The sequence below is a fragment of the Aspergillus pseudoviridinutans genome, assembly GCF_018340605.1.
Source record: "Aspergillus pseudoviridinutans IFM 55266 DNA, scaffold_4, whole genome shotgun sequence".
NCBI lineage: Eukaryota > Fungi > Ascomycota > Eurotiomycetes > Eurotiales > Aspergillaceae > Aspergillus > Aspergillus pseudoviridinutans.
The window spans coordinates 4,609,009-4,636,390 of record NW_025091284.1 but is presented as its reverse complement, the minus strand read 5'-3'; the positions used below and the strand labels follow the sequence as shown (position 1 = coordinate 4,636,390).

General features: G+C 51.8%; 8 protein-coding genes across 8 annotated transcripts; 4 read left to right on the top strand and 4 right to left on the bottom strand.

The window, feature by feature from the left end:
• Positions 1-1,036: 1,036 nt before the first annotated feature.
• Positions 1,037-3,013, bottom strand: Asppvi_007052 (fungal specific transcription factor domain-containing protein; the record flags this gene model as incomplete). Its single annotated transcript, XM_043302946.1, has 3 exons — positions 1,037-1,053; positions 1,172-1,955; positions 2,012-3,013. The coding sequence occupies 3 exons, from the start codon at positions 3,011-3,013 to the stop codon at positions 1,037-1,039; spliced, it is 1,803 nt and encodes a 600-aa protein (XP_043158881.1).
• Positions 3,014-5,188: 2,175 nt separating this feature from the next.
• Asppvi_007051 (class I SAM-dependent methyltransferase) lies at positions 5,189-6,263 on the top strand (the record flags this gene model as incomplete). Its single annotated transcript, XM_043302945.1, has 4 exons — positions 5,189-5,379; positions 5,439-5,692; positions 5,768-5,915; positions 6,008-6,263. 4 exons carry the CDS (start codon positions 5,189-5,191, stop codon positions 6,261-6,263), a joined length of 849 nt encoding a protein of 282 aa, XP_043158880.1.
• Positions 6,264-6,735: 472 nt separating this feature from the next.
• On the bottom strand, positions 6,736-13,848 carry nrps7 (putative nonribosomal peptide synthase; the record flags this gene model as incomplete). The annotated part of the gene is made up of 2 exons (XM_043302944.1): positions 6,736-9,409; positions 9,461-13,848. 2 exons carry the CDS (start codon positions 13,846-13,848, stop codon positions 6,736-6,738), a joined length of 7,062 nt encoding a protein of 2,353 aa, XP_043158879.1.
• Positions 13,849-14,839: 991 nt separating this feature from the next.
• Asppvi_007049 (putative MFS drug efflux transporter) lies at positions 14,840-16,537 on the bottom strand (the record flags this gene model as incomplete). The annotated part of the gene is made up of 1 exon (XM_043302943.1): positions 14,840-16,537. The coding sequence occupies one exon, from the start codon at positions 16,535-16,537 to the stop codon at positions 14,840-14,842; it is 1,698 nt and encodes a 565-aa protein (XP_043158878.1).
• A 631-nt stretch (positions 16,538-17,168) lies between these two features.
• Asppvi_007048 (carboxymuconolactone decarboxylase family protein) lies at positions 17,169-17,825 on the top strand (the record flags this gene model as incomplete). Its single annotated transcript, XM_043302942.1, has 1 exon — positions 17,169-17,825. One exon carries the CDS (start codon positions 17,169-17,171, stop codon positions 17,823-17,825), a length of 657 nt encoding a protein of 218 aa, XP_043158877.1.
• Positions 17,826-18,202: 377 nt separating this feature from the next.
• Asppvi_007047 (putative general amidase) lies at positions 18,203-20,064 on the top strand (the record flags this gene model as incomplete). Its single annotated transcript, XM_043302941.1, has 3 exons — positions 18,203-18,511; positions 18,571-19,855; positions 19,916-20,064. 3 exons carry the CDS (start codon positions 18,203-18,205, stop codon positions 20,062-20,064), a joined length of 1,743 nt encoding a protein of 580 aa, XP_043158876.1.
• Positions 20,065-21,370: 1,306 nt separating this feature from the next.
• Asppvi_007046 (glycosyltransferase) lies at positions 21,371-24,110 on the bottom strand (the record flags this gene model as incomplete). Its single annotated transcript, XM_043302940.1, has 6 exons — positions 21,371-21,550; positions 21,629-22,121; positions 22,178-22,945; positions 22,996-23,232; positions 23,300-23,924; positions 24,005-24,110. 6 exons carry the CDS (start codon positions 24,108-24,110, stop codon positions 21,371-21,373), a joined length of 2,409 nt encoding a protein of 802 aa, XP_043158875.1.
• Positions 24,111-24,806: 696 nt separating this feature from the next.
• Asppvi_007045 (uncharacterized protein) lies at positions 24,807-27,189 on the top strand (the record flags this gene model as incomplete). The annotated part of the gene is made up of 5 exons (XM_043302939.1): positions 24,807-24,896; positions 24,947-25,344; positions 25,399-25,674; positions 25,741-26,414; positions 26,486-27,189. 5 exons carry the CDS (start codon positions 24,807-24,809, stop codon positions 27,187-27,189), a joined length of 2,142 nt encoding a protein of 713 aa, XP_043158874.1.
• Positions 27,190-27,382: the final 193 nt, after the last annotated feature.

The window sequence follows — 27,382 nt, the reverse complement described above, 5'->3', positions numbered from 1 at the left end:
ACTCACATCAAATACAACTCTAATTAGGATAGTGGTAAGAAATATATATCTCTGCACTACTTTTCGTCCCACCCTTAGGGGGGCACCCCTACCTGCCTAATTATGCCTATTTTAGGTTATCTAATAGGTAATATATAATATTTATATAGTAAACTATTATATTATATAATAAAATATATAGATATCTGTGAATGAAAATGAATAGTATATACTAAATAGTATATAAATGACAAAGGAAAATTCACGAATGCAAAAGGGGAGTAGAAAGCTTGCCTAGGTATAAAGGAAGAATGGTTAAATAGAATAGAATAGTAGAAGGAAAATAGCTAAGGATACCTTAGCTTAATGGCTTGATTCCTTGCTTAATTCTAACTAGCTATAGGGTGATTTCCAGGGAGTATTTATAGACAATTCCTTCTAGCATTGACCATTCGAATATCGAATGATCTCATAGCTAGGTGATCTCATAGATTAGATCATTGTTTGTTAATGATCAACCATAGCGGTTAGACCCATGGATATGCTCAATAATTGACCATACCATGGCTCTCACCAACAATATCTTAGTGGTGTGGCTAGAATACTAGAAAAATAGGTAGTAATCTAAATACCAGAGGTTACCTGACGAGGTAGTATGGATATATCCATTATCCATAATCCAATCCACATGGATATAGGATTGGGTTGGGTAGGTGGTGGATCAACCATAATCCATATGGGTTGGATCAAACATCATGTGGATCAACCCATATCCAATCCACGACCAGTCTACCCACATGTATACCTAGTTATAAATTTATACATGGTGCTGAATATGACCAAGTAATCAACTTGCCATCTCTGATTCAGTGACTCCTTCGAACTGGACTACAGAACAACCTTGCTATTGGCTGTCTTTTAGATGTGAACGACTGGCTGATAAATAAAAAGAACGGCAAGGCGAGGATGTACCTGGATTCTGGACTTCCGGAATTTCATCTGGAAGAAGACACGGCTAGCTTTGTATGCTTGCTGCGGACCACGACTGCTCCATTTTCTATCGGATCGTTCTATCTGAGCAAAACATAATAACCCCGCTGTTTCATTATTGAAACCCAGTCACAATTAAATGGCCCCGACTTTCTGGTTTCCCAACATTTCTCCATAATTTTAAACGCCTCAAAACACGTACCAACCGTCGATTCTGTAATTTCTGCAGCTGAGAAAAGGTCGCGAAAGAAGCTCTGCTGTTCGCCCAAGGCTAGGCAGCCAGACACGCAAAATGGCCAGACTAATACGCTTTGTAGCAGTCTTGGGTCCCACAGACCCTTGAAAACAGCTATGGCTTGTGAGACCGCATCTGCGATCTCCGGCAGCTCCGGGTGTGCCCCTGAGATGACAACATGGAGATAGATGAGTGCTGAGAGGGCGAAAAGCCGGTTAACGTCGGCGTTGGCGGGGGCAGAGAGCGCTCCTGAGCGATTCAACAGCGATGGGCCGGTTTCCGGCAAACTGTCCATGTCTCCAAGCTCCTGTCGAAGGCGCTCCTCGATCTGGCGGCCACGCTCCGCCAGATCGATAATGCTTAGCTTGCGGACCGCCTGCGACTCCTCCTTCCATCTATCTAGCAAGGAGATCTCAAAGATAAGCGCCATGACTGAGTTGCTACAGCCAATAATACTTTCCAATGCTATGCAGGGATTGCGCAGCGCCTCTGCGTGGTCAATATTGAGAAAAGGGGGCTGCCGAGTGGAGGCGGAGGCGATGATATCAAGCGATATAAAGGAGCCAAGCAAGACACCAGTCGCACAATGATCGTCGAGAGAGAGTGTTTCTACCTGCTGTGGAAGATTTGTATAGTCGGAACATGCCGGTTTGGGTTTGGTCAGGGGTGTTCGCGCCTCTAGAAGCCCGGGAATCAGGCGAGCGGCTTCACGAAGGAGGACCTGCCAATTCCCTCTGGCGCCGGCAAAGAGCTTGATCGTTGTTGAGCCATTGAGACCTGACAAGGAAAGCAGTGGAGGCCACATACCTCCCAGAACAAGAGCTGAAGGATGGACGCGAGAGACTCAATATTGTGAACCATATGAGCACTTCTATTCCATGTATGTGATTCTTGCAGCAGGCGCTGTGTCCCCTGAGCTGCCAGATCATAGTACCCACCCTTGGAGCGCAGTTGAGTTAGGCTGGCAGTGACATCGCCCTGTTGCGGATGGGTGGAGAGAAGGTCTCGTTCACTGAGCGCAAGGGTTGCAAGGTAAGCAGGCTTAACCATCCTTAAAATCGAGAAGAGGCAACCTCTTCCTCGTGGGTTGCGGGAGAGGTAAAATGGGTACTGGATGTGGAATACACAATCCAAGTAGTGCATAAATAACGCGTCATCTGCTCCTCCATGTCGGACTGGCTCATGGAGAGGTCCTGGAGCAGTGGGTTTTCCGGCAACCTTGTCGTCCACACCAGACTGACTGAGGAAGCCATTACCGTTTAAAGATGAGTCCCATGCCCATTCATCCACGATGGAGAGGGGCTGTCCACTCGTGGCAAATCCCATCTCATCTTGTGGCACGATTGCAGCCTTGCCGTCATGCAAACCCATCCTGTCAGGCGCAAACCATGAGAAATCCCCGGACGATACGGGTGATAATGAGTTTTGCGTTGAGTCTCTGTTCCTGAAAAATGCAGGTGGGCGTTGGTGAGCTTCTTCGTTCATCAAGGACTGGGGTGCAGTAGCTACATAGTCACCGTTGGGCGGTGCATTCCATGTCGGGTCCAAAAAGGAACTTAAAATCATATCAAGAAACGGGTCCTGACCTCCGATATCATTGCGATCATTAAAAGGGAGGGGTGCGGAAGTAGACGACGATGCTATGTGTGTTGGGGCGTCTTCGGTCGATACAGGCCCGCGACTCGGATTAGAATCGTGCGGCGAACGCCCTTCCCGAGGCAGCCTTTCCTTTCGATTCATCGATTTCCGTTGGCTGACAATGTGCTTAAACTTTGCAGCCTGTTCTTTCTGTCGTCTGCCACTGTCCATCCACTCGGGTCTCGGGCCGTATCCATGGCACTCCAACCCAAAATAAGTGCATGAACGGCACACAGGCCGAGTTTCGTCACATTTCTTCTTACGGACTCGACAGGTCCAGCATCCAGTTAGGCTCCGTGCGGCTGAATTTGCCAGCTAGTCAGCAATTTCCGCCTTGACGAGGACAAATCTGAACTTACCAAGCTTTACTGCTGGGTCCATGCAGACCATGCAGATGGATACACTTTTCTGTCCGTGACCTAGGTGAAAGTACGCAGCCGAGACAACCAGCTGTTCAAGAAGCTGGATTTTCAAAGACCTTTAATGACCCGAGTCTACGAGGTAATATCGGCTATATAGAGAACTACCTTCCTAAACCTTCTAGAAAATTGATGCAGACGAGAGGGACCGCCAATTTACATCTATACGAGAATTACCAATTCTGGCACCGGCAATGGTGATGATCTGCAGAGAAAGTCTTGTCTGCAGAGCAAACATTGGCTCTGATCGGACGACCGCCGGCAGCAGCTTTTGACGAAATGCTGGGCTTGCAGTGGTACTTCGGATAGGTAGGTATATGGTGCCTTAATCCTAGTTTTAGCGAACCTTCCCAGCCAATCCGTTAACATTGGAGGGCATGGGGCCTGCATGGCTAACGCAGGAATGCAGGGATGTCATGCTGATCCTTGCTGCCTGCTTCGTATTAATCTCACTTCACCCAGTCCTCGCTAGTAGCCACTGTAGAAGATGGATGTTTTGGGATGACACGAAGGTCTGATTTCTAAGCATCTAGCCATCTAACTGAGCCTTTTATATTGGAACGATAAAAGGTCAGTGAAATCTCCTCAATTGGGCGATTTTAAATCATGGTAGAATCCAGAGATCGGAGTTGTCTGGCCATAATTCAGGAAAACTTCGATATACGATTGACATCTCCTCTTACTCTGTACACCGGAGGACTATGGAGGCCAAACAAGGGTCACAACCGCACATGCCATAGCAGATCGACTAACTGGAGCTGGAAGAACGATACCCTAATCTGATCCTCAATTTGATCTTTTCACTACTGCACCCGAGAGTTACCCGTTCAGAAAGCCCGCCATGTGGCGCCGCTTCCGCGCCGTAAATGGGGTTGCTCCCAAAATTTTCGAGAATTTAACTGGCAGAGTATCAGCATGGTAGTATTAGATGCCTCAAGTCTCTCGTATTCCATGTTAGGCACAACCGGAGTATTCTGCCGCGATCCATACTAAGGCACGACCGGGCCTCGCCGCCGAGTCGGCTACCACCGCTAAACGGCCAGGCGAGCATCAAACCCCGAATAAAACGAAGATAGAAATCTCGTACACTTCACGCGTTGCAAACGAGGATTGCTAACAATATTAGAATGATCAATCTGATAGATACATATCCCAGTTGCGTGGTTGACACGCAGGTCACGTGAAGTTTTGAAACAGGCGACGTGACATGTACACGCTAAGCAGTAGCATGGCAAAAGCCCCATCTGCGTTACATTACTTGCATAGATATGGACCTATGTAGCACCTGTACGGAGCAGCCAGACCGGCCCCGCCTACTTCAGATCCCCGCGTGTCCGGCTGCGGAAAACCGCGGTCCATGTGGGAGAGCGGACTTTCTCCACTCCGTCTGGTAGAGAACTCGCCCGGCCCAGATTGTGTTCTGAGCTCGTATCCAGCATTCCGGCATTATGTGACCTGGTAAGCGATGGCTCTCTTGTTCGCTAGCGTTTAGCTCAAGTGGCAGCGGTAGCGCTAAACAGGTCGCCAAGTGGCCAACGCGCGCGGGGAGAACGTCCCGAGGCGCAGTCTCGTGTGGGTGGAGTATCAATCTACTCTTCCGCCCCTGGCGGTAAAGCTAGGCCACTCCATGCGTTCTCGTCTACGCGTGGGTTACCGACCTTCATGGGGAGACCTGTTTCCTAATACTGGCGGCAGGCCATGATGGCTCCCAGTTTTCGGCGCGGCGAGTGTATATGACCAGACGAGCACGCGGGGCTACCTGGGAGGGGCAGAGACGACAGAGAAGGATAGATACCATTCTTAGATCACCTGGAGTAGCGGCGGTGAATGCTTTTCAGTACTTAAATGATCTGTGGTCTTTACCATTGTGTGTCCAATCTCAGCGGCATATTTTTTCAAGTTTCATCTTGACTCTCTCAGTATCACAATGACCCAGTCCAACGGCAACTCGGTACCACAGGCGTCGGATCCATATCGCCTCAATCGCAATGTCGCGGCTTCGACCCGTCTGAGCCTCCAGCACTACATCTGGAAGGAGAACATGGGATATCTCCTGCATCCGTCCATTGCTGTCTCCCGCCCAGATCTCGCCATTGCTGACGTAGGCGCTGGCACTGGGTATGGATTGTTCTACGCTCGTCTTGATCGTTCCGCACTGAGCTAATTCTAATGCTCAGGATTTGGCTCCTCGACCTCCTGCGTCAACTCCCCAACGCAAAGCTCCACGGCTTCGACATCTCGAGCGAGCAGTACCCCGCCCCGGGATTCCTCCCGCCCAACATATCCCTTAGCAAGCTCGATATCCTGGGTGAGATCCCGGAAGAGTACAGAGAAAAGTTCGATGTCGTCCATGCGCGACTGCTCGTGCAAGTGGTCAACCAAGCGGGCAGCGATCCAGTGCCCGTCATCCAGAACATGATGAAACTGCTCAGTATGTGCCGTCTGCATCTGCTGATAATGGCCTCATGAGAAAGGCCGGGCTGACGGCATCCGCCACGATATTTAGAGCCCGGTGGCTACCTGCAATGGGAGGAGCCCAATGACGACGCCAGCAAGCGCCCGATTGTCAAGGCCGACCCTGCCAATTCATCCGAGAATGCCGAAAAGCTTCTGCAGCGCCTTGATGCGCGTTTCCGCGCCGCCACCCCAGCGTCGTAAGTGTGATTCTTTTCCTTCCTCGACCTTCTTGCTGCACTCGCAAGACCGCTATATCATGCCTACGGTGACTAATCACAATATGTTGCAGGTGGTCTGTGGCTCTGGCAGAGACATTCAAGGAACAAGGCCTGAAGAATGTGATTCGGGAGGAATTCTCGACCGATACCTACTTGCTGTTGCTGGACCAGACGAATTACCTCGGCCTGTTTGGGGAGCTGATCAGCAAACTGGAGGGAGATCTCAAGGACGAGCTCAGCAGACTGCATGCCGACACGGTTGTTGAGGCAAGAAACGGTCTGTCGTGGAAGGTGCGCCGCTTTGCTTTCCTGGGACAGAAGCCTTGATCGTTGAAGGGATTTCGCAAAGCTTTTAGCTCGCTTTTGATCTTCAACAGAGGAAAACTTTGGAAATCAGAAATCACATTAGGCTGTTTAAAACGGTGTAACTGGACCTGAAACCGGCCGTCCTGTACATGAAATCTGCGACTCCTTTGTGTCGCAGTGGTAACCTGGTAACCGCCTCATTCTTATGTAGTAGAAGAAGGAAGAAGTAGACCGTCAAAAGCAATAATAGAAATGAGCCTAAAATTAATGGTGCGGCAAAATATAAGAAGTACTGGACCCAAACGAATATACCCTAGTACGGACAGGAGCACTTGCCTCATGACTAACATAGTATAGACTTAACGGACTGGTTCAAGCAATCTACGCGTATATTGGACTCTACTACTCACCGATCCTCCAATAGCCAAACAAACCAGTATATTCAAACATTTAGATACAACAACGTAGTAAAGCGTATTGAGATACTATACCACTAGACCCCCAGCTCGCCGACCAACTTTCTTTTTACCATGCCATCCAAGCATCGAGTATACCATACCAAGGCCATGCGAGCCTCATCAGACGAGAATGCTCTCTCATCGTAGCCGAATCGCACAATATACTCGCCCTTGACCGCCGCCTTCACTACCTCCATCTGAATGGCATAGTTGAAAGTCATCCGGTTCTTGCTCATCTTCATGACAACCCAGCGCATTGGATCCTGTTGAGAGGTGACCGGCTCGAATGGCTGGAAACAAAAGAGACATTTTGCTGCCGCAGTGGACCGGTCGCGACCCAGAGCGTCATATATCTCACCGAGGGACACGAGGCCGTTCTCCGTCGAGGCCCAGAAGTCAGCCTGTGTGGACCGGAGCAGGGCCTCAATGGGCATATCTTCCGCCACATACGAATGGTACGGCAGGAAGTTGGCGCAGTTCCCATTGATGAGCTGCGGGTTGTCGAGGGCGACATTGCGCCCCGTCACAAGATTGTCGTAGATCACGTCCCGTGTGCCGCTGAGGTGGGCCAGGAGGAGAGAGTAGGCCATCTGGAACACGATTGGGGCCGTTACCCCAGTGGAGCTGGCCAGGTCGTTGATGCCCAGGGATGCGTCAATCTTTGCAGTCTCGGTGCTGGACAGCTTCGGTTCGGTGACTGTAGATGGGAAGTCGAAGTAGTGGTTTTGAAGGAGGCTGGTCCAATAGTCGAGCTGGGGCTGCTTTGGTGTGCCCAGGAAGTGAGAGATAAAGTCTTTGAAAGGCGTCGGTTGCTGGATGGGCTGGTTGTGGTTGAGGGCCTGGAATTGGTCGTCAAAAATGTGAAGGAGTGTCCCGTCGTATGAGGAATGGTGCAAGTTGATGACGAGGTCGCGTGTGCCCTCCGAGTTCTCGAGCAACATGTATCGCACAAATGGCTTGGCTGGATCAAACGGCGTTTTCCAATCGGCTTCCAATATGCTCTGCTTTTCTTCCTCCGTGCGATAGGATCGATAGGCAAGATTGAGAACGGGATGCTTGAGCACCACTTGGACCAGGATCTGCGGGTTCTGAGTGTCGGTCTGGAGATACAGAGCGCGCAGGATCTGGTTATTCTTCGTCAGCTGAGTCGTCAGATAGATCCAACGATCAAAGTCCAAGTCGTCGGGCAGCGTGCGAACGGCCATCAGCTGCCAGAACCGGTCTTGCTTTTCTCCTTGCGTGAAGAATTCAATTTGGCCAGGGCTGCAAGGATAGATGTCCTCCACATCGTTTATGGAGACACCAATTTGCACGAGGCGTTCGTACACAGCTTCCGGTGGCTGGAACACCAGTTGTTGGGCAATTTCGGGAGCGGTGCTGTCAGCATTTGGTTGGTCCTTGACCATCAGCGCGGCTTGTTCCCGCAACGTGGAGCTGGACAGGATATCATTGATCTGTATTTTGTATCCGCGCCGACGAAGCATACTGCCCAGGTTCAATGCGGAGATGGAATCTCCCCCCAGAGCATGAAAGGTGGAATTGGCGTGGATGTCCTCGATCGGTGTGTCAAACAGAGCAGACCATAGCGACTGCAATTCCTGCTCAGCTTCTGAAATTATTTCCGACATTTCGGAATGGGGCAGGTAGCCTTTCAGTACGTTGTCAGCCATGCCTTCAACCAGAGCCGTAAGTCGCTTCCGATCGATTTTCCCCGAGATAAGAGTGGGGAGCTGGGAGATAGGAAGCCAGATTGTAGGGACCATGTACTGTGGAAGAGTGGTCAGTTGCGCTTTAATTTGATCAACCTCTGGCGACTCCCTTGGGGGCAGGAGCAGGTCTTTCCCCCCTGTTTCCTCGCCCGGTGTCTGGACCGACGTAGAGCAGAATGCGACGAGCTGCTTTTTCTTGAGGACCGTTGCGGCAATGACGGCGCACTGGCTGAATACATTCGCCTGCCTGATAACGCTCTCGATTTCGCCAAGTTCCATTCGGTGCCCGTTGATTTTGACCTGGTCGTCTTTGCGTCCAAATAGCTCAATTTCCCCGTTGGGCAGCAATCGAGCAAGGTCTCCAGTTCGATAGAGCCTTCGAGTGGAATTACCCTGGAAGGCCTTGCTGGTCGCCTCGGGGCGATTCAAGTATCCTCTGGCCAGCTGGGGACCCGCGATGCAGAGCTCACCAACGCTGCCAGAGGGCAGTTCCTCCATTGTGTCTGGGTCAAGGATCAGTGCGGCGGTGTTTGGGAACTGGCTGCCGACGTTGCGAATGTTCATGTCTGGGGTGACGGCCCGCGTCGTTACACAGATTGTTGCCTCCGTAGGGCCATAGGAGGTGTAGACTTTGATGCGCGGCGCCCAGACATTTAACATGTTGTGAGTGACTGGCTCCCCTCCCGTTGCTAAAACCTCCAGAGTCGGCACGTCGTCGGGGTGAAGAAGGCTTGCCATGGTGGGTGTTAGGTTGATTTGGTCAACCCTCATCGTGGTGATGACTTCGGCGAGGTTGCCGACGATGACGTTTTGCGGGGCGACACACAGCGTGCGGCCCGTTGAGAGAGTCGGAAAGAGAGGATAGAAAGAACCGTCAAAAGTGTAGTTCAGCGACCACAAGATCCTGTGGGAGTTGTCTTTAGTCGTAGCATAAAGTATACCTTCCACGGCCGCGACGACGGCGCTGTGGGGTATCAGTGTCCCCTTTGGCTTGCCCGTGCTGTAGAAGAGGTCAACTTGGGTAGACGATGCTTAAGTTTATTTTCCTTACCTGCCAGAGGTGTATATAACATATGCAAGGCTATTTGGATTAAGTCCCGGCACAATTTGCCGTTGGAGAGGAATTGTGTCCCATGCGACGGCATCGATAATGACTACTTCATAGGGGGTTCCCTTGAAGAAGTCCGCATTCAGTTGATCAGTGATGACGAGTTTGGCGCAACAGTCTTCGAGGATTCCCAGGTTCCTTTCCCGGGGATTTTCTGGGCCAAGTGGTAAAAAGGCACCTCCGGCAACTAGAATGCCAAACATAGCGACAATGGTGTTGATGGACTTTTCGAGCATGATGGGGACAATCTGCTCCAGCACCAGGCCCCTTTCTCTCAACAAACCTGCAAGCTGGTTCATTTTGATAACCAATCCCGAATACGTTATCCGAGCCCCAGTGATGTCCTCTACTGCCGTCCAGGAGGGGTGGCAGGCGGCTATTCTCTGTAACGCAGAGTGAGCTAGCTCACCATCCGGACTCTCTTCTGGATCCTCGACCTTGTTAACGTGCGCTACGAAATGGCCTGGCACATTGCCGACTGGGTCATTGAGCCTCTCCATGGGTCTTAGCACCGGTTGCACCAAATTGAACTCCCCAATTTTGGTCAGCGGCGCATCAGAGGCTGTGTCCAAAACGGCCGCGAGGGTATCTGCAAGAGCCTGAGCATACCCCGGCTCCAATGTTGAGGTCAGAGTCACGCGGTCCAAGCTCTCGTTGCGAAGTTCAAGTTTGGTATATTCGACAGTTCCAAGGTTGCTCTCGGGCAGCTGCCTTAATCCTCCAGGGGGCGTGGGTGCGGGGATCTTGATCAAGAAGTTTGCCATGGTGTCAAAGAGATCTTTCGGCTGGCCACTTGCCTTGAGGATCTTCCGCAGCCCATACGGCGCATTCCTGGCAACAGCCCATAGATTAGACTGGACGTTTCCAACAAGCTCGTCTAATGGCGTGGTCCTGTTGACCTTGACCCTCAGCGGAGCGACCATGAGAGTAGGGCCGCTCATTTGAAGGATACCTGCAACGGGGGCATCTCGCCCAGAAATCGTCACGCCCATGACCACATCTTCGGTGGAGGTGGCTAGCCCAAGAACAACGGCCCATGCGGCGTACAGAAGAACACCTGGTGTGACCCTGCGCTGTGATGCGGTGCTCTTCAGGTCACAGTGCACCTCAGCAGTAACAGTGTTTTCGGCGGCAGCCTGGGAACCAAGACTGCTAGGCACAGCGCCATCGAGATACCCTTGCCAAAACCTTTGCATAGCGATGGCGTCATGCTGTCGGAGATACTCGACGTAGCGACGAAACCCTCGTCGCTGCATCCGGGGTGACCCTTGCAGTATCGAGGTGAGGTCCTGCGTCAGAAACTCATTGGACCAAAAATCGAAAAGCGCGTGATGAGCTGTGATAACGAGGACGCTGTTAGGCAAGGCGGCCGCAATCCACCATAGCTCCCCGGGATACATCGCCTTTGACATCTGTTGCTGCATATATTCTGTCACATCCATGTCAGATGTCTCCCAAGGGATATCTGGAGTTTTCTTCACCACCTGGAGAAAGGTGGTCCCGTTGGGGACAAACGTCGTGCGCAGATATCCGTCAGACCTCATCAATGTMTCAAAGGCGGCCTTGATATCACCCTGGCTGTAGCCCTCAAAGCTATAGGAGCGACTATAGATGTAACTTGTACCACCCATCATCGTGTTTGCAATGGCCGCTTCTTGAAACGGTGTCACAGGAAAGGCGTCTTCTATGTCCGAAATCCGGATACCGAGGTTTTCAATGGATGGGGTCACTCGGAATAACGCAGGAGATGTGGTATCGTTATCGGCTTTCTCCTCTGCAAACTGTGGTTGCACGGCGCCTGCAACTCGAGACAGCGTGTCACCAAGAAGTATATCCTCGACCCGAAGGCTGAGTCTGTGGACTAACTGCAGTTGTGACACGACCTGAATAGCTTCAAGGGATGTACCGCCCAGTGAGATGAATGAATCTCCAAGGGAGATCTCCGACTCCGGGAGTGACAGAAACTTGGCCCACAGGCTCCGGACCACCTTCTCGTTGTCAGTCAAGTTGCCTTCTTCCTTTAATCGCAGGTGACACCGTTCGGGAAGCAGCTGTCCTGACTCGGATAGACCATGCACCATCTTACGGATTGCGACCATGTCCACCTTTCCATTTGCGTTCACAGGCAGTGCAGGCATGGACACCCAGAAGTGTGGAACCATGTAGAGTGGCAGCCTGGCAGCTAGGAATGGTCGTAGCTTGCCGACAAGAGCCTCCCAGTCTGTGCCGGGACGACTTACGAGCGCAGCGACAAGGACCGCCCTGTTGTTCACGGAAGCTGGAACGACGGCAGAGTTTTCGACTTCTTCAATGGCTTGAATAATCGAATTGGGCTCGCCAGGATCGACCCGGTGCCCATTGATCTTGACCTGGAAATCGATCCGTCCGATCAGCTCGACCGACCCGTCAGCGTGGCGGACAGCCATATCACCCGTTCGGTACAATCTGCCTTCCCCAAATGGGTTCTGAATGAACCGCTTCGTGGTCTCTTCAGGATGTAAATACCCTCTGGCAAGTTGAGCACCGCCAAGGCACAGCTCGCCGGGAACCAGTAGAGGCGAAAGCTCCGTGGTGCCAGGAATAAGGATATAGGATGTCGTCGTGTCATAGGGTTGACCGATCATGCGGGAGCTCACATTGGACTGCAAGTGATGACGCCAGTTGAGCTGTGTGCATTCGCTGAGGCCGTACGACGAGAGCAGTTCGACTCGGTGTTCCCATGTCTGAATGACAGTGGGATTGACCATGTCGCCTCCCAGCACCATGCGCCGAAGCGACGGTACATCATCCGGCGATATCAGCGCGGCCGCACTCGAGGTCATATCGACCGAGTTTACATCCATGGTATTGACCATCTTCGCCGTGTGGACGGTAAGATTTTCTTTGCTGGCGAGACACAGGCAACCACCGATAGAGAGAGTAGCCCAAATGGATCTCTGTGCCGCCGAAAAGGCAGGGTTAAAAAAGAGCAACTGGCGAAGGCCTGCAACTGGCGGAAAGGCCAACAGGCCGTTAAAGGCGGCTTGATGCTCGAGAAGTACCGATTTCGGTTTCCCCGTGGACCCCGACGTGTAAATCACGTACGCAACGCTGCCTGGGTCCTGGACATTCATGAGATCCCTGGCATCATAGCTGAAGGACTGAGACAGCAGGTCCCCAATCTGGACCTCCTTATCCAGCTGACCTGCGGTACTGGGATCGACCAGGACCAGGCCCGGCTGGAGATCCTCGAGGATGAATGACTTCCGGGCAGCGGGAGCGTCGGGATCCAAGATCACGTATGCTGCTCCGGATTTCAAAATAGCCAAAAGTGCTACGATGAAGTCCGTCGACATGCGGAGGTGCACCGCAATATATGGGGCGTCATATTGGCGGAGCTGGCGGGCCAGCTGGTTTGAGCGTTTGTTCAAGGCAGAGTATGTGAGTGGGGTTTCTGTTTCGAATTGTACTGCAGCTGCATCCGGCCTCACTTTTGCTTGTTCCTCGACCAGGCAATGTACCAGACCGCTCTTCGGCTTGAGAGCGGCTTTGCCATAGTCGAGCAGTAACTGCCTTTCTGCTGGGGGCATGACGTCGACGGATGAGACTTTGGCGGCATGGTTCTCTGTCACGCGTTGAAGTGTTACTGCAAAGCGATCCAGCAGAGCTCGAACATTCCCCCTTGGGACGGTAGCGTTGTGCCGCATACTGAGTTTCAGGCCGGCTGATGCGCAGATGTTGAATACGAGAGAAAAATTATCATCTGCAGCCATCGTGTCGTGGCTGTCATCCTCAAAAGTGAGTGACAATTTCATTTGGGGGCGCATTCCCGAAGCTGTCTCCATAATCCGCTCATACCCAATGTATGAATGGGCCAACGCTGTGGCTGCAGCGGTGCCCACATGACGAATCCACGATAGAACGTCCACGTCGTCAGGCACGGACAGAATCAGGGGGTAGTCGTGTCCAGCTTCCCCATTCCCTGTAGTAACATGTTTGGCGGTTGATTGATTGCGGCCAGTAACGGTAAACACGGCCGTGCATTGGCCGCTACCCATTTGCCTCGCACACACGATAGCCCATACGGCGTATATCAGGTCCTCCAGGTTGGTATTGTGTGTACGGCCAAACCTCATTGCTGCCTCCAACAGGCCATCGGAGGCCATTACTGTCGTTTCCGCACGAGGCCATTGGTGGTCGAGAGGCAGGCACGCGAGCCGTGGTTGTGATCCAACGGTGCGAAAGAGCTCTCCCCAGTACTGGGATGCAGTGTTGGTACACTTGGCAGACTGCGTGTGTGAAAGGGTGTCTACCGAAGGGGAAGAGTCCTGCATGTCGATGTATGGGGCCATATTGAATCAGGTTGAATCATATCTAGGCCAAAGGACGTATGAAAGCACAGTCCATTCACATTTGACGATCAGGTCCAGGTACACCCAGGCCTTAAAGTCCTCTCTATACAGGCGATTTGGTACTTGATTGGCTTGGCAGGCTTCGGCAAGTCCTGAAATGAGTAAGAGCCATGTCGAAACTACCGCGGTACGCCGGGCCACTGTGCGCCGTGAGCGTGGGAAAGGGCCTGCCACATGGCGAGCTAGTTTCTGGCGGCAGGACTAAACATTATGCATTGCGCGCGGCGTGAGCGCGGCAGCAAGGCGCACTGCTCTCATCTGCGAGAGGCGCCGCTCCGGTACCACTGACAAACCCCGGCCGCCGAGGAAAGGCGCTCGTATCCCCAGATTTCCCAGGTATTGACTATTGAATGCTGTGTATTGCGTGTCGCCCCGGGAATTGCCACTTTTCTGCTTTCTCCCAGCTTCGTGGGCTATACCGATAGGCATCGATATATCGGTGGAGTTCTATGTCGGCCTCCGTCTGCGCTGGGACGGGCCACGCCATAGTATCAACTTTCTGCAGGAGCCTAAGAACTAAATCTGCTTTCATACTGTGGTCATCTGTCGTTGCATAGTAGCAGGCAACAAGAAAATTTGTTCATAGGCCTCTTCCATTAGAGGTCTGCTCTCAGAAGTCTGCTCTCCTTACAGGCTGTTTATACAGTGCTCGTAGCCTTTAGTGTGAGGTGAAGGGAATTATACTGATTACATATTTTCAGTCTGATCTAGAATAAATTCCATCAAGGAAACTGTGTAGGATTATGGATCTTGCATGCCTAACAACGCCTCTACCGTCCCTGTTCGACGCACAAGAGACTGAAACACTGGACAACAAAAGAGACACGAGACCCACAATTTCTCTAATAAAAAGCTGAGAGGATGAGGCAGCCCGTTTTCTACATCCTGTAGCCGTATCTGATAGACAGTGAGATTCGTGCATTCGTCAAAATCAGGATCCTCCGGAAGGAGCAAGAAACAGCTTTTCGCGCTTCATCAGAAGGCTCAGCACAGCCACCAAAGCACCAGCAGTCATGACCAGGATATAAGCCTTGCCTAGGGCGTCCACGAGCGCTTCCAGCACCTGCTCGCGGACGCGTGGCGCGAGGCTCTGGAAAAGCTCCGACCGTGTACCTGAAATCGTTTGCTTAATTTGTTCAGGATCTACGCCAGGCAGGATCGTCCGCAAGGACCGCACACTCTCGTTGAAAAACACTGCGTTGGCGATGGCGAGGCCCAGAGTGATTCCCGTAATCTGGGCCAGCGAAATAAAGCCGACCGCAGAGGGAACCAGCTCCGGGGCCACGGTGGCTTGCGCGACCGAGAATGATGCTTGTGCAAAGAAACCCACGCCAACACCAATAAGAAGGGTGTAGCCGTACACATGTGCCACCGATGTGGTGAGGCCGACGGTGTACATCAGGGCGCCGCCGATAACCACCAGGATGCCTCCGACAAGGTACCACGGCATGTACAGCCCAAAGGACGAGAGAAGTGCGGCGTCGGCCATGACGGCCACGATCATCAGGATGATAAACGGCAGCAACCGGACGCCGGACTCCAGAGTCGAGTCGCCCCGGGTGAACTGGAAATAAAGCGGGGCCATGTAGACGGGAACAAAGATGGCGGTCCCCCCGGCAGCAGTTGCGGCGAACAGAATCAACACGGTCCGACTCTTGAAGAACTCGACAGGAAGCACGCGGTGGGTCACATTGGTAAAGACAGCAAAGACCTGCTGTAGTCCGAGCAGGATAAAGAGTACCCCGGAGCAACAGAAGAGACCGATGATCCGGCCCGAGTCCCATGGATACATCACACCACCGAACGACACGGCCATGACCCCCGTCACCATGGCGCCGATGGTGAGGATACCCCCCAGATGGTCCATGGTGTTGGCGCGCTCCCGCAGACTGACGCCGGGGCGGGGATCCTTGTTGGGAAGCAAGAAGAGGTAGACTGGAGCACAGACCGCACCGACGCACAGATTGATGTAGAACGCCCACCGCCAGCCGGCAGACGAGTCAGTAAATGCTCCGCCGATGATCGGGCCCAGGACAGTGCCGACACCCCAGATGAAGCCTCCTCCACCAACGTACATGGGTCGCTCATGGATGGTGGTTGTGGCCGCCAGGAGGGTCATGAGCCCGACGTACATGCCCGATCCCGAAACGCCACAGATGGCACGGCCAATGATCAAGGCGTTCATGTTGGGCGCAGCGCCGCAGACAGCCGATCCGACTTCAAAGACAAAGACCGACAGGATATAAGTCCATTTTGCGTTGAACTGACCAAAGACTTTGCCCCAGATCAAATTCGTCCCGGCCGCGCCAATCAGGAAGGCGACGCTGACCCACGGCAGCTTTTCGACGGAGTTGAAATGGCTCACAATGACGGGTTGCACGTTTGCGACAATGGTGTTGTCGAGGGCGAAGAGGAATTGCGAACTGTAAATGGCCAACACGACGAGGAACCATTTCCAACCGGAGATCTCTCGTGGGGGAGTCCTGGGATCCTCTGGCACAGAGTCTCCTCCTCGCTGCGCTTCAGGATCAGAGTCCGTCGAGGTTGCCTTCTCCGAAACCTCACGCTCTGTGGGCGAGATGTTGCTGTCCTTGCTCGCAACGCTTGCAGGCTTCTTGTCGGCCGCCATTGTATACGACATGGAAGACAGGATCTGGTTTAGGCATAAGCCCCAAACAAAAAACGGTCTAGAATGATCAGGGTGGCACTTTTGTCTATGTTGATGTCGACTAAAGTCATAAAAGGGACATTGGATCTTAAGACGGGCAGCAGAGCACAGCCGTTGTAAGCCGAGCGATCACCACAGTTGAATCCCATTTGTCAGCATGATTAATCGTTCTGGTCTCATTGACCTGCCATTAGGATTATTATTATCAAACACTTTCATCCGACTGCGACAGGGAAGGCCATTAGCGTTGCCGCGCAGACGTGAAGAGCGAGAGGACTAAAATCAACAGCGCGAGGATTAGCGTTGCCGCCGAGACTAAAGGCCATCCATGCAGGACGAGAGCAGCCAACCAGAGTCAGGATCCATGCCTGGAGAAAAGACGAGCTGTGGCTAAGAAGAATAATGGTCATGGGTGTCAGTTGGGAATACCATTTCAGACAGACCTCCGCTTATATACTTATCTTGTTTCAAGCCGCCTCACCCAGGATGATACGCTTCACCCTCGGTATACGACAGAGCCCCGATCCCAGTGGCCGACTACATCAGTACCTCCTGCCCTCTCTCGCACTCATCAGTACCGGTGTTTTGCGAGATGCCTCAAACAACAACGGAATCTGCGCCGCCGAGCCAGCCCCCAGCCTCCCACCCGCTGGTCCAGGGAATTGATATCTATAACCCGGATCCGGTGCACGAAGGGAATGCAGCGTTACTGAGGGCGTTCCCGATTGATCGCAACGTCTTTCGCCTGTTCGCACGGTCCCCCGGTCTGTTCCCGCCTATCCTGGACACCCTCAATGCGCTGTTGGGCGGCCAGACACGCACGATCCAGATTCTAGACTACCAGCTCATTGTTCTCCGCATGACTGGCACCGTGGGTGCCGAATATCTCTTTGGCATCAATGAGCCCGTGTCGCGTGTGCACGGCATGGGCGACCAGAGGATTGAGGCGCTTCGGAAGGGGTTGAAATCGGAGGAGCTGTTCGCCATGGGCATCTGGTCCGAGCGACAGCAGTGCCTGATCACTCTGGTGGACGAGTCGGTGGCCACCTGGACCAACACAGAAGAAACGATTGCTTGGGCAAAGACCTTGATGACAGACGATGAGATCGTCGAGGTTTTCATCGTCTTGGGTTTCTATTCCATGATCGCACGCATCACCCGCGGCCTCAGGGTCCAGACAGATAAACCCATTCCCCACTTAAACCAGTCGATTGTGGAGAAAATCACCAAGAACACCAGTGATCCATAGCGAAATTAGCCGTCAGCTGTGGTTAGAATAAAAATAGAGACTCCAATCTTCCTAGGACAGAGGTCAAAGCATATTGAGGGGTAAGGGATGATGATGATGTCTAATGTACAATCAGAAAGTCGTTTAATGTAAGAACGGCAAGAATTATACCTAGCTACCCATCACTCAGCAATATTGATATTGTGAATTCCAGGCGCGGGCTAGGCACCTTGGCAGCGGATTATGTTGTTGTTTATATACTCGCGCATCAGTATCCTATCATTTGTAATTGTAGTAATCGTCTAGACATCTTTTTGGCCTAGCGGTTTGATGGCTGACACCTTTATAATACCGCCCGCCCCCCTGTCCCCGCGTACTCGCGTATACAACTGACAAATATGAGTCGATTTTCGGAGCCAGCATATCTGGAAATTGCACGGCGCAAACAAGCCCAACTGGACTTAGGCATCCCCGCGGAATGGAGACTCCCGGCTCATCTGATTCCCGCCGGCATGCTTTTTCCGCCAGGTTCCGTCACGCATAGCCAAGCATACCTGAGAGAGAATGTGATGGATATTCCAAGAAGGTCAGGCCTGTTGACCCAAAGGGAGCTCAGCATCACCGAGAATTGGGACGTCCGGGGCCTTTTGGCCCAGATGCGAGAGGGAACGTTTAGCGCAGAGGACGTCATAAGGGCATTTTCCAAGGTTGGTTGCTCTGGTCATCATGGATGTCGCTAAACAAGTGTGTATGCTCATGGCGTTAGCGAGCGGCCATTGCTCACCAAGTTACACGCTGTTTGACCGAGCCACTCTTTCCAAGCGCCGTACAACGGGCCCAACACCTGGACAGTATTCTCCAGCGCACGGGGAAGCCCGTGGGACCCCTCCACGGACTTCCCGTCTCCGTCAAGGACAGTTTCCGAATCAAGGGGGTCGACTCGTGCATCGGCCTCACCGCGCTGGCCTTCAAGCCTTCAACCTTTCATGCGCGACTGGTCAACATGCTCCTCTCGCTAGGCGCGGTCATCATTGCCAAGACGAATGGATCGCAAGCCATGGCGGCCCCAGACTGCTACAACCACGTCTTCGGCCGCACCTTGAACCCGCTCAACCACCAGCTCACAGTGGGCGGGAGCTCCGGTGGCGAGGCAGCCCTCGTCGCGATGCGCGGGTCCATGGTTGGGTTTGGTACTGATATTGGAGGTAGTATCCGCGTGCCTGCGATGTGCACCGGCCTGTATGGCTTCAAACCGAGCGTCGGCCGGATTCCATTCGGTGGAGTGGTGACCGGTCAGACGCCCGGTCTCGGTCGGGTTCCGCTCCAGGGCGTTGCCGGGCCACTGGCCCCGTCGGTGGCGGACTTGGGAGCCGTCCTGGCAGAGATTGTACCCAAGGCGGAGCGGTTTGGGGAGGATTGCATGCCCGGGCATTGGGGGAGCGAGTCCCCGCCGGTGTCGGATATGCAGACGCGCGAGTTTACAGTCGGAGTGCTGAGAGCGGACGGTCTAGTCACGCCTCTTCCTCCCGTTGCTCGAGTCTTGGACGAAGTTGCCGATTCTCTCCGTCGGACTCCTGGTGTCCGGGTAGTCGACATCCCAGTGCCACCAGGCTTGAGGAAATGTCAGGGGATAGCGGGACGGCTGATGGGCGCTGATGGTGGGGTGAGGTTGCTCGATCTCCTTGAGAGCACCTCGGAGCCACTGATCCCGTGGCTACAGGACAGAATGAAACGGAGGGGGCCATTGAGTCCGAAGCAGCTGGACGAATTAGAAGATCAGCGATATGCCGTTGAGAAGGAGTTACTTGGGATGTGGACAGTGGATGGAGACTGCACGAAACGGATCGACGCGATTATTACTCCAGTCGCCCCTCATCCTGTGCCCGAGATTGATCGGTTCAATGCCATCGGCTACACGGCCAGCTTTGTTCTTCTGGACTACCCTGCTGGGACGATCCCGGTGCGCAATTTCTCGGAATCAGATCTTGACAGCGGCATCGTTATGGATTCTCCAGTACTGGGAAGCTGGGATAGAGTAAACCGTGAACTGTGTATGCCATTCCGATTGTTTCTCCAGGATATAAATGTTCGTGGCTGACTGAGAGATACAGGGAAGGGAAAATCTGTCGACCGCCGGGTATATCTGGACTCGCCCCTAAGCATCCAGGTAGTCACGCCGAAACAACATGACTATGAACTGTTTCAAGCCATGGAAATTATTGATCAAGCCATCCAATCGCGAAAAGGAGCGACATGTTAAGATTCCAAGTCATAAACATACCTCTCATGGATCGATAAACCCTCCTCTCCTTCACAGGATGTTCAGGCCTTAGCGCCAATTCTATTAACGTCCAAAGTATTAGATCTGGGCCTCTATTCGTGAATATATCTTCTATCACGCTAGCTTCAAACCCCTTTCTGTCTCGGACCTCACAAAATCCCAAAATAATAGATATAGTGTTCTGGGAGGCTACTGAAGGGCTAGCTCAATACAAGCAGGTATATTCAGTCCATTGTAGACGCTGATTTGGTGACTGGACCCCTTAAGGAAACCTGCCAGACACTTGACCAGGAGCATGGATCTTCCCCACAAACAAAGAGACCATGCTGTAAGATGAATAATGGAACTGATACTTAAGTCCACAAGACACATAATCGTGTCCCCCTCCAGTCTATTTAAAAGAGTAACCACCCTTCGGCCTCATCATTGACCTGTTCAGGGGTAAACGTCGCCGCTGGCACCTACCTGGATCTCAGGGGGAATGTCACCTGGCCAATGGAAAGGACTAGAGGGGGTCAACCATAACGCTGGGTTGGGAGACGAAATATGTAACAAATGAGATTCAAGCCCTGAAGTTGTCAGGTGCTGGCAGAGCACTACCAAGCACTTGTAGGCCTTCCAGTACCAAAGCTTAATGTGACAATGAGAATAAAAAGTGCCAGGAGTGGGTACGAGTAGCTAGACTAGACGGATAGCCGCTTAGTCTAGACTGTCTAGTACAGTTCTTCTTTGTTGCCACCAACATTCAAAATATATATCTGAGCATGGTAGTGTTTGGTATCTTTTAAACCCCAAACCCTACTGGTATAAGCAGTTGCCTAAACCAATAGAGCCTTACATATACCTGAGGAAAGATAAATAACTAGTAGACAAATAGCGCTCTATAAACTGAGTAATTGCACTATTTTCAAAAGACTGGAGATTGCCTGATTATGATACAGGAATGCCTTTTAGCAATGACTACTAATGAAGCACTGATTATAATGTTAAAGTTTTCCTCTAAGCTTGTCATGAATGAAAATACACATCTCTCATCACGTATTTCCATCACGTGTAGATTGAATTAAATCTTGCCATCTTCTGATAACATCTTCCCGCTCTTCAAGTGAGGAGCGCTGATATTCACTCACCCCTTGAGCAATTCGTGCGCACTTGATGGGACCTTGTTTCCCCTTAGCTAGGCTCCGTTTGAGGTGCTTATGCAGACCAGCTAATGGATATGCTGCTATCCCGAAAAGTCCTATGCAAGTCTTAGCATACTATATATATATATATGCTTCCAGCGCTAGTGACGTCCGAGTAGGTAGGACGAGAATATTGACGAACCTGCCAGTGGTTTCGATAGGAGCCCTCCAACTCCATTCCCAACTCCGCGAATTAGGCCTTTTGCTCCAGAATCTTTCAGGCCCCGGCGAGGAAGGGTAACCAATCCGGTGACGCCGTCGTAGACGCCAAATGTAAGCTCCTGCATGATGGTCAGCGTTGTTGAGACCTGAAACGGTTACGAAAGGGTTTAAACAGAAGAATTGCTGATAAGACATACCTTTCCTGCTGCTTTTAGTCCAGTTCGCATTCCAGTCACCCTCGGAGTATCCCTCACGGTATTATCATGAAAAACCAGTGGCGCATTATGGAAACCTCTAGACAATGTAAGAGAGATCTCCATTGGGGGAATGACAATAAAATCCAGCGCTCCCTGGGCTAGACGCCCTGTACGAGCAGCTGCTTTGGCAGCCCGTTGGGTAAACTTCGTCGGATACCGCTTCTCCTCTCGCATTGTAGTTTCACAGGCAGCTGTGGCGCCAGGATCCCCAGAAGATGCTGAGATCTCTCTTGCCATTTTTTCAGCCTCGATGCTGTGGGTTCTTCCGCCAGACTTTTGGCGACAGCGTTGGCCCGAAATCACGGCAAGGATCTCCGAGGCGATATCGCCGACATCGGTCGCGGCTTTGGCTATGCTACCCAGTACCACCTCCACCAGTGCCCTGAGTGGAGTTCCAGGGTCTCTAGCAGTGTCATACTCCTCAGAGCGGTACCTGTTGGATTTAGTAAACTCAACGGTGAAGATGCGGGGCCATCGGTTTTCACCTACAGCTCAAGACGCCGTACTTTCATGAGCCCTGCCTCTACCAATACAGTCGTTGCAAAGGCGCTCAAGCCAACCTCACGGTCCTTCAGCCACCACACCGCTGCCCGCGATGGGCACAGAGCGCACCTTATTCGCGTGTCCTGTAAGTGGTGGTGAAAGCTAGAGATTGCTGCTTTTGTGCCGGATTCTTGCTGTATAACCTCACTAATTTCGTGGGCTTTTTGGCGCGAAGATGGTTCTAGAGCCATGCGGATGGCGTCTGCAAGCTTGTCCACCGTGAGCTCTCGGTAGGGGATTGGAGATGGACCAACTCCACGCCGAGCAACTATGGATCCCCAGAATGGCTGATCGCCAAAAAAAGGTACAATAACAGTCGGACATCCCAGTTTCAAGCCAGCAGCTGTAGTTCCAGCGCCCCCGTGATGAACAACGCAGGACACATGCTTGAATAACCAGTCATGAGGACAGCTGCCGACTAGGAAGATATTCTCAGGGACATCCACTTCACTTGCTCCCAGTCCTCCCCAACCCTTGGAAATGATGGCTCGCTGGCCCGTCTTTTGGATAGCTTCAAAAACAATAGAGCTCAATTTTTGCGGATCTTCCACAACAATGGACCCGAATCCTACATATACTGGCGGCGAACCCGCGCGTAGAAACGCAAGCAGATCCTCTGGAGGTGTGTAGTTGCTTGCTGAGGAGAGAAAGGTAAACCCGCAAACATCAATATCCCTGGACCAATCCCCTGGTTTTGGAAGTAGAGCAGGAGACCTGGATATTCTTCTTAGTTCAGCTTCATTTATGGGTAGCAAATGCCTTACCACAGATAGGCATGCGGAACATGTAGACGGTGCACAAGAGTCACAGCTTGTGGAGTATCCAAGATATCTAGGCCTAGTGTTTTCCTCCGAAATCGGTTGATTATATCTCCTAGGCCCTGCCAAATGAGCCAGTCTACAACAGCGTACGATACAAAGTTCGCAACTGTTGGCTTGGTGCTATATCGTCGGACGCTGGCAAGCGGGTGGGGGAATGCTTGAGTGGGCGACCATGGCATCCTGTTCAGATACAGTAGACTTAGCATTCTCTCTGGTGCGACCAATTGGTGCTTTTATGAATACTGACGTAAACATTATAGTAAGTGGTATCCCCAGCTTCTCTGCACAATGGATATGAGCGAGACTAGGTGGGTTGGCCACAATTGCATCAGCCACAAAGGGTGCCGTGAGATGATCAGCTCCATCAGTTGCAGCATCATCCGAGGCTACGCGCTCCTGAGTTCCATCTCCAGTCTCAACGCATGAACGCCAGCAGCCGCTGATAATGTCGCCCATGCCGCGTCGATGTTGTTGGATGGCTCCGCTTCGGATGGTCTTGAATTCAGGCAACAGCCCTGCATTTTTTACCATAAACATCATCAATTCTTCGGGGTTGCCTCCAATGTTGAAGAACTCCAGTCCGTTCTCCTTGACCATGTCCCTAAACGCCAGGTGGGTTGCTAGTCGCACGCGATGGCCGTATGCTTTCAAAGACTTCCCAATCACGATAAATGGTTGAATATCCCCACGAGACCCTATGACATGAATAACGATGTTGAGATGGAGGGGAGCTGCCCCTTCTTCCTCGAAAGTCGGAGCTGGAGGCTTCTCTCTAGGTACACCAGCGGATGGCGGGTAATCAGAAACCTGGACGCGGGCAAACAGTCTCGCCAGGTTCTGTTCGGTCAAGTCCAGATCTAAGCGGCCATATCCTGAATATTGAAACCTCTCGGCATCACAATTAGACCATCCACCTCAGAGATTTGAAGCTGGGGAGCTCAGATGCTCTCACCCGACAGTGTAGCAACTGAATCTAGGCTCTCTTTCCATAATTTTAACCGTGCAGGAACGGCTCTGTTGTCCGAAAGAGCATCAGCTGTTGGTTGTGTGGCGGCCATAGCTGTTGGCGATGGAGGTTGCATGCTACAATGCGGAGGATAATGCCCTTAAGGTTGCGGTGTAGACTGTGTTAACATTCGCTCCTGCCTACAATTCGTGACTCTAAGACTCAAAGAATGAATAAGCTTACTGGCAGTCCATCCGCCCGTAGAAGTAGTAGGAGATGAACGGACTGGGGCGTCGAACTTATTTATTAATACAGAACAATCGAAATAATATCAGTATCCTAGGATTGTTCGAACTTCGTTTCCATGGGTCTGGAAATATGGATCGATGACGCTGTAGCTTGAAGGCGCCCCGCACTGTGAACTATGTCCGTACCATGTTTCCTCAGAAGGCCAGACACAGCGAATATACATGGAGCAAGAGTCGTGTGATGTAGTTCGGCAGAGAGACACGCTTTAGGCTGGGTTCTGCCGAAACTTAGCTGCACTTCCGAATACGCAACAAATGACATCAACCAAATATGGTTCAATCACACCACTATCGTCCATGATGTGTTAGAATGGAAGGCAATCTAACTGGTGTGATCTGGATGGTATTTGCCGCATGGTCATACTTGGAAAATTAAAACGAGTGAGAGGGGATATTTCATGTCCTTTTAATAACAGCTCCTGCCCTGCTCAATAGGGACAGGGCTACAGTGTAACTGAGAATCTTCAAATTGTTTCTTTCATCTCGAGCATACAGCAATAATGAAATTTGAGAGACGGACTTCTATACATGATCTGGACAGGCTAAGCCTCCAGGTGGATAAACCCAGCTGGCAAGGACCACCATTCAATGTGTGTTATTCAACGCAAACCAAGAGTTAGCCCACGTACTAACGGCGCAGGCCATTTATGCTGGTATTGCGACTCATTTTCATGTGTTTTCTTCTGGAGCATCCTTTGCCATTGCCGTCCGCGATAGCTCATATTTACTCGACTTTGCACAGTATGACTTCCGCTCGGGCAATCGGTACCAGGGTTGGTCGGAATTTTCAAATTTCATCCTGGCCAAGTTGAGAGAGTACCAGGAAAAGCACTGCGAGAAGTTCATCGGCTTGGCGATGCAGGCGGAATTAGCTGAGAAATGTCCCGAGCTCTGTTCCCGGCTTTGGCTTGAGCTCGATATCATCCCCATCGTACTTCGCAAAGCGGAGGAAAATGTGAGTTGGGGCTTGTACGAGCAAGACATCTCGTATAAGTCATTGGATGAACAGGCTGAGTCAATCGCAAGAAAATGCATTAGGTACGGTTTCCCTTTCCTCCCTTCCCCGTGATCGAGGACCTCATTATTGGCCAGGTTTTTCGGTCCCAGTAAGGCTCCTATACCCGAGATAGGGCTTCGAGGCCTCGTCGAGGTTGATGCCGCATTCCATGTGAAACTCACCAGGCTTGCCGATTATGAGAAAACCGTCGGACCCCCAACGTGGACGGCCGTCAATAAGTATGCCAGTGATCTGAAACAACGCAGAGTGAAAATAGCATTCTTCAGTGCGACTCCGCAAGGCGGTGGTGTTGCGCTCATGCGCCATGCAATGGTTAGGTTTGCGAAAGCAATTGGAGTTGATATTAGGTGGTAAGACTTTCACCCTCGATCTCAACAGCAAACCTCTCGTTCCTTGTCGCTCATTAGGTGTGGCAGGTATGTTCCGAAACCGAGACATGGGATCTTCCGCGTCACCAAGAACAATCACAACATCCTGCAAGGTGTAGCCCCTCCTGGGACACGATTCACCAAGGAGGACAGAGATGCCCTTTCTGCTTGGGTGCTCGAAAACGCAAAACGATATTGGCTTAGAGCAGAAGGAACTCAGGCCTCTGCATTGCTCGATAAGTTTGGCCCACAAGTCTACCCCTGGCTTACAAGGTACGGCCCGCCTCCTCCCTCCTGGTTCCAGAAGAATGGCCCTTTGGTTCCGCCGTGGGAGGGCGGCGCAGATGTGGTCATCATTGATGACCCGCAGCTGCCGTTCTTGATTCCCCTGATCAAACAACAGACTCCGGATCGGCCAGTCATCTTTCGTAGTCACATACAGATCAGAAGTGATCTGACTGACACTCCCGGGACTCCCCAGGCTGAGGCATGGGGGTTGTTGTGGGAGGCGATCAAGCAGGCGGATCTGTTCATTAGTCACCCCGTTCGTGCATTTGTTCCAAAGGATGTCCCTCAAGAAAAGCTGGGATATCTTCCGGCATCGACAGACTGGCTGGATGGTTTGAACAAACCAATGACAGACTGGACTGCCAGTTGCTATGGGCGGGTCTTTAACTCCAAGTGTCGAGAGCAGTATATGACAAACATTGCATTCCCAGATGGTCAGTAACCCTCATGCCTTGTTCCCGCCTCTTCCCGGGCCTAGGGACCACTGACATGTTGCTTTGCCTAGAGGAATATATCGTCCAGGTTGCTAGGTTTGATCCTTCGAAAGGGATCCAAGATGTCCTAATCTCATACGGGGCATTCCACCGGCTACTTGTGGATTCCCGTCCAGACTTGAGGCCACCCAAACTACTCATCTGTGGACACGGATCAGTGGATGACCCAGACGGTTCATTAGTCTGGGATAACACCTTGGATTTCATCGAGCAGCATTTGAAGCATTTGCAGTCACTCATCTGTGTCATGCGCATTGGCCCTAATGACCAGATGCTTCATACCCTCCTGTCCAGAGCAAAGATCGCCCTCCAGCTCTCTACTCGTGAGGGGTTCGAAGTCAAGGTCTCAGAGGCACTCCACCTAGGCAAACCAGTAATTGGGACACGAGCTGGTGGGATTCCACTGCAGATCCAACATGGAAAAAATGGCTTCCTGGTGGACGTTGGTGATACCGATGCGGTAGCGGAACATTTGTTTGAGCTCTGGACAGATCGAGAGTTGTTTGACCGTATGAGCAGCTACGCAGCCAAGAGCGTGAGTGATGAAGTAAGTACGGTGGGTAATACCTTATCATGGCTATACTTAGCCTCGAAGCTATCGAAGGGTGAKAAAATTCAACCCAACGGGCGCTGGATAAACGACATGGCCCGTGAAGAAGCAAATGAGCCATACCAACCAAAGGAGAATAGGCTCAAGCGGGGATTGACAACGTAGTGGGATTGTAGATCAAAATTGTCGAGTCGAAAAATGGGATCAAATTCCAATGCCAGGAGAAATACTGGTGATCATTACAGAGGACGAAGATCCTAATTCTTCCTCAGTGTCCCAACGTTATCAGTTGAAGTGTGGATAGGCATCAGATTCGAGCATATATGCTTCGAAGGGCCGCCTCGATGTATGTTCCCGC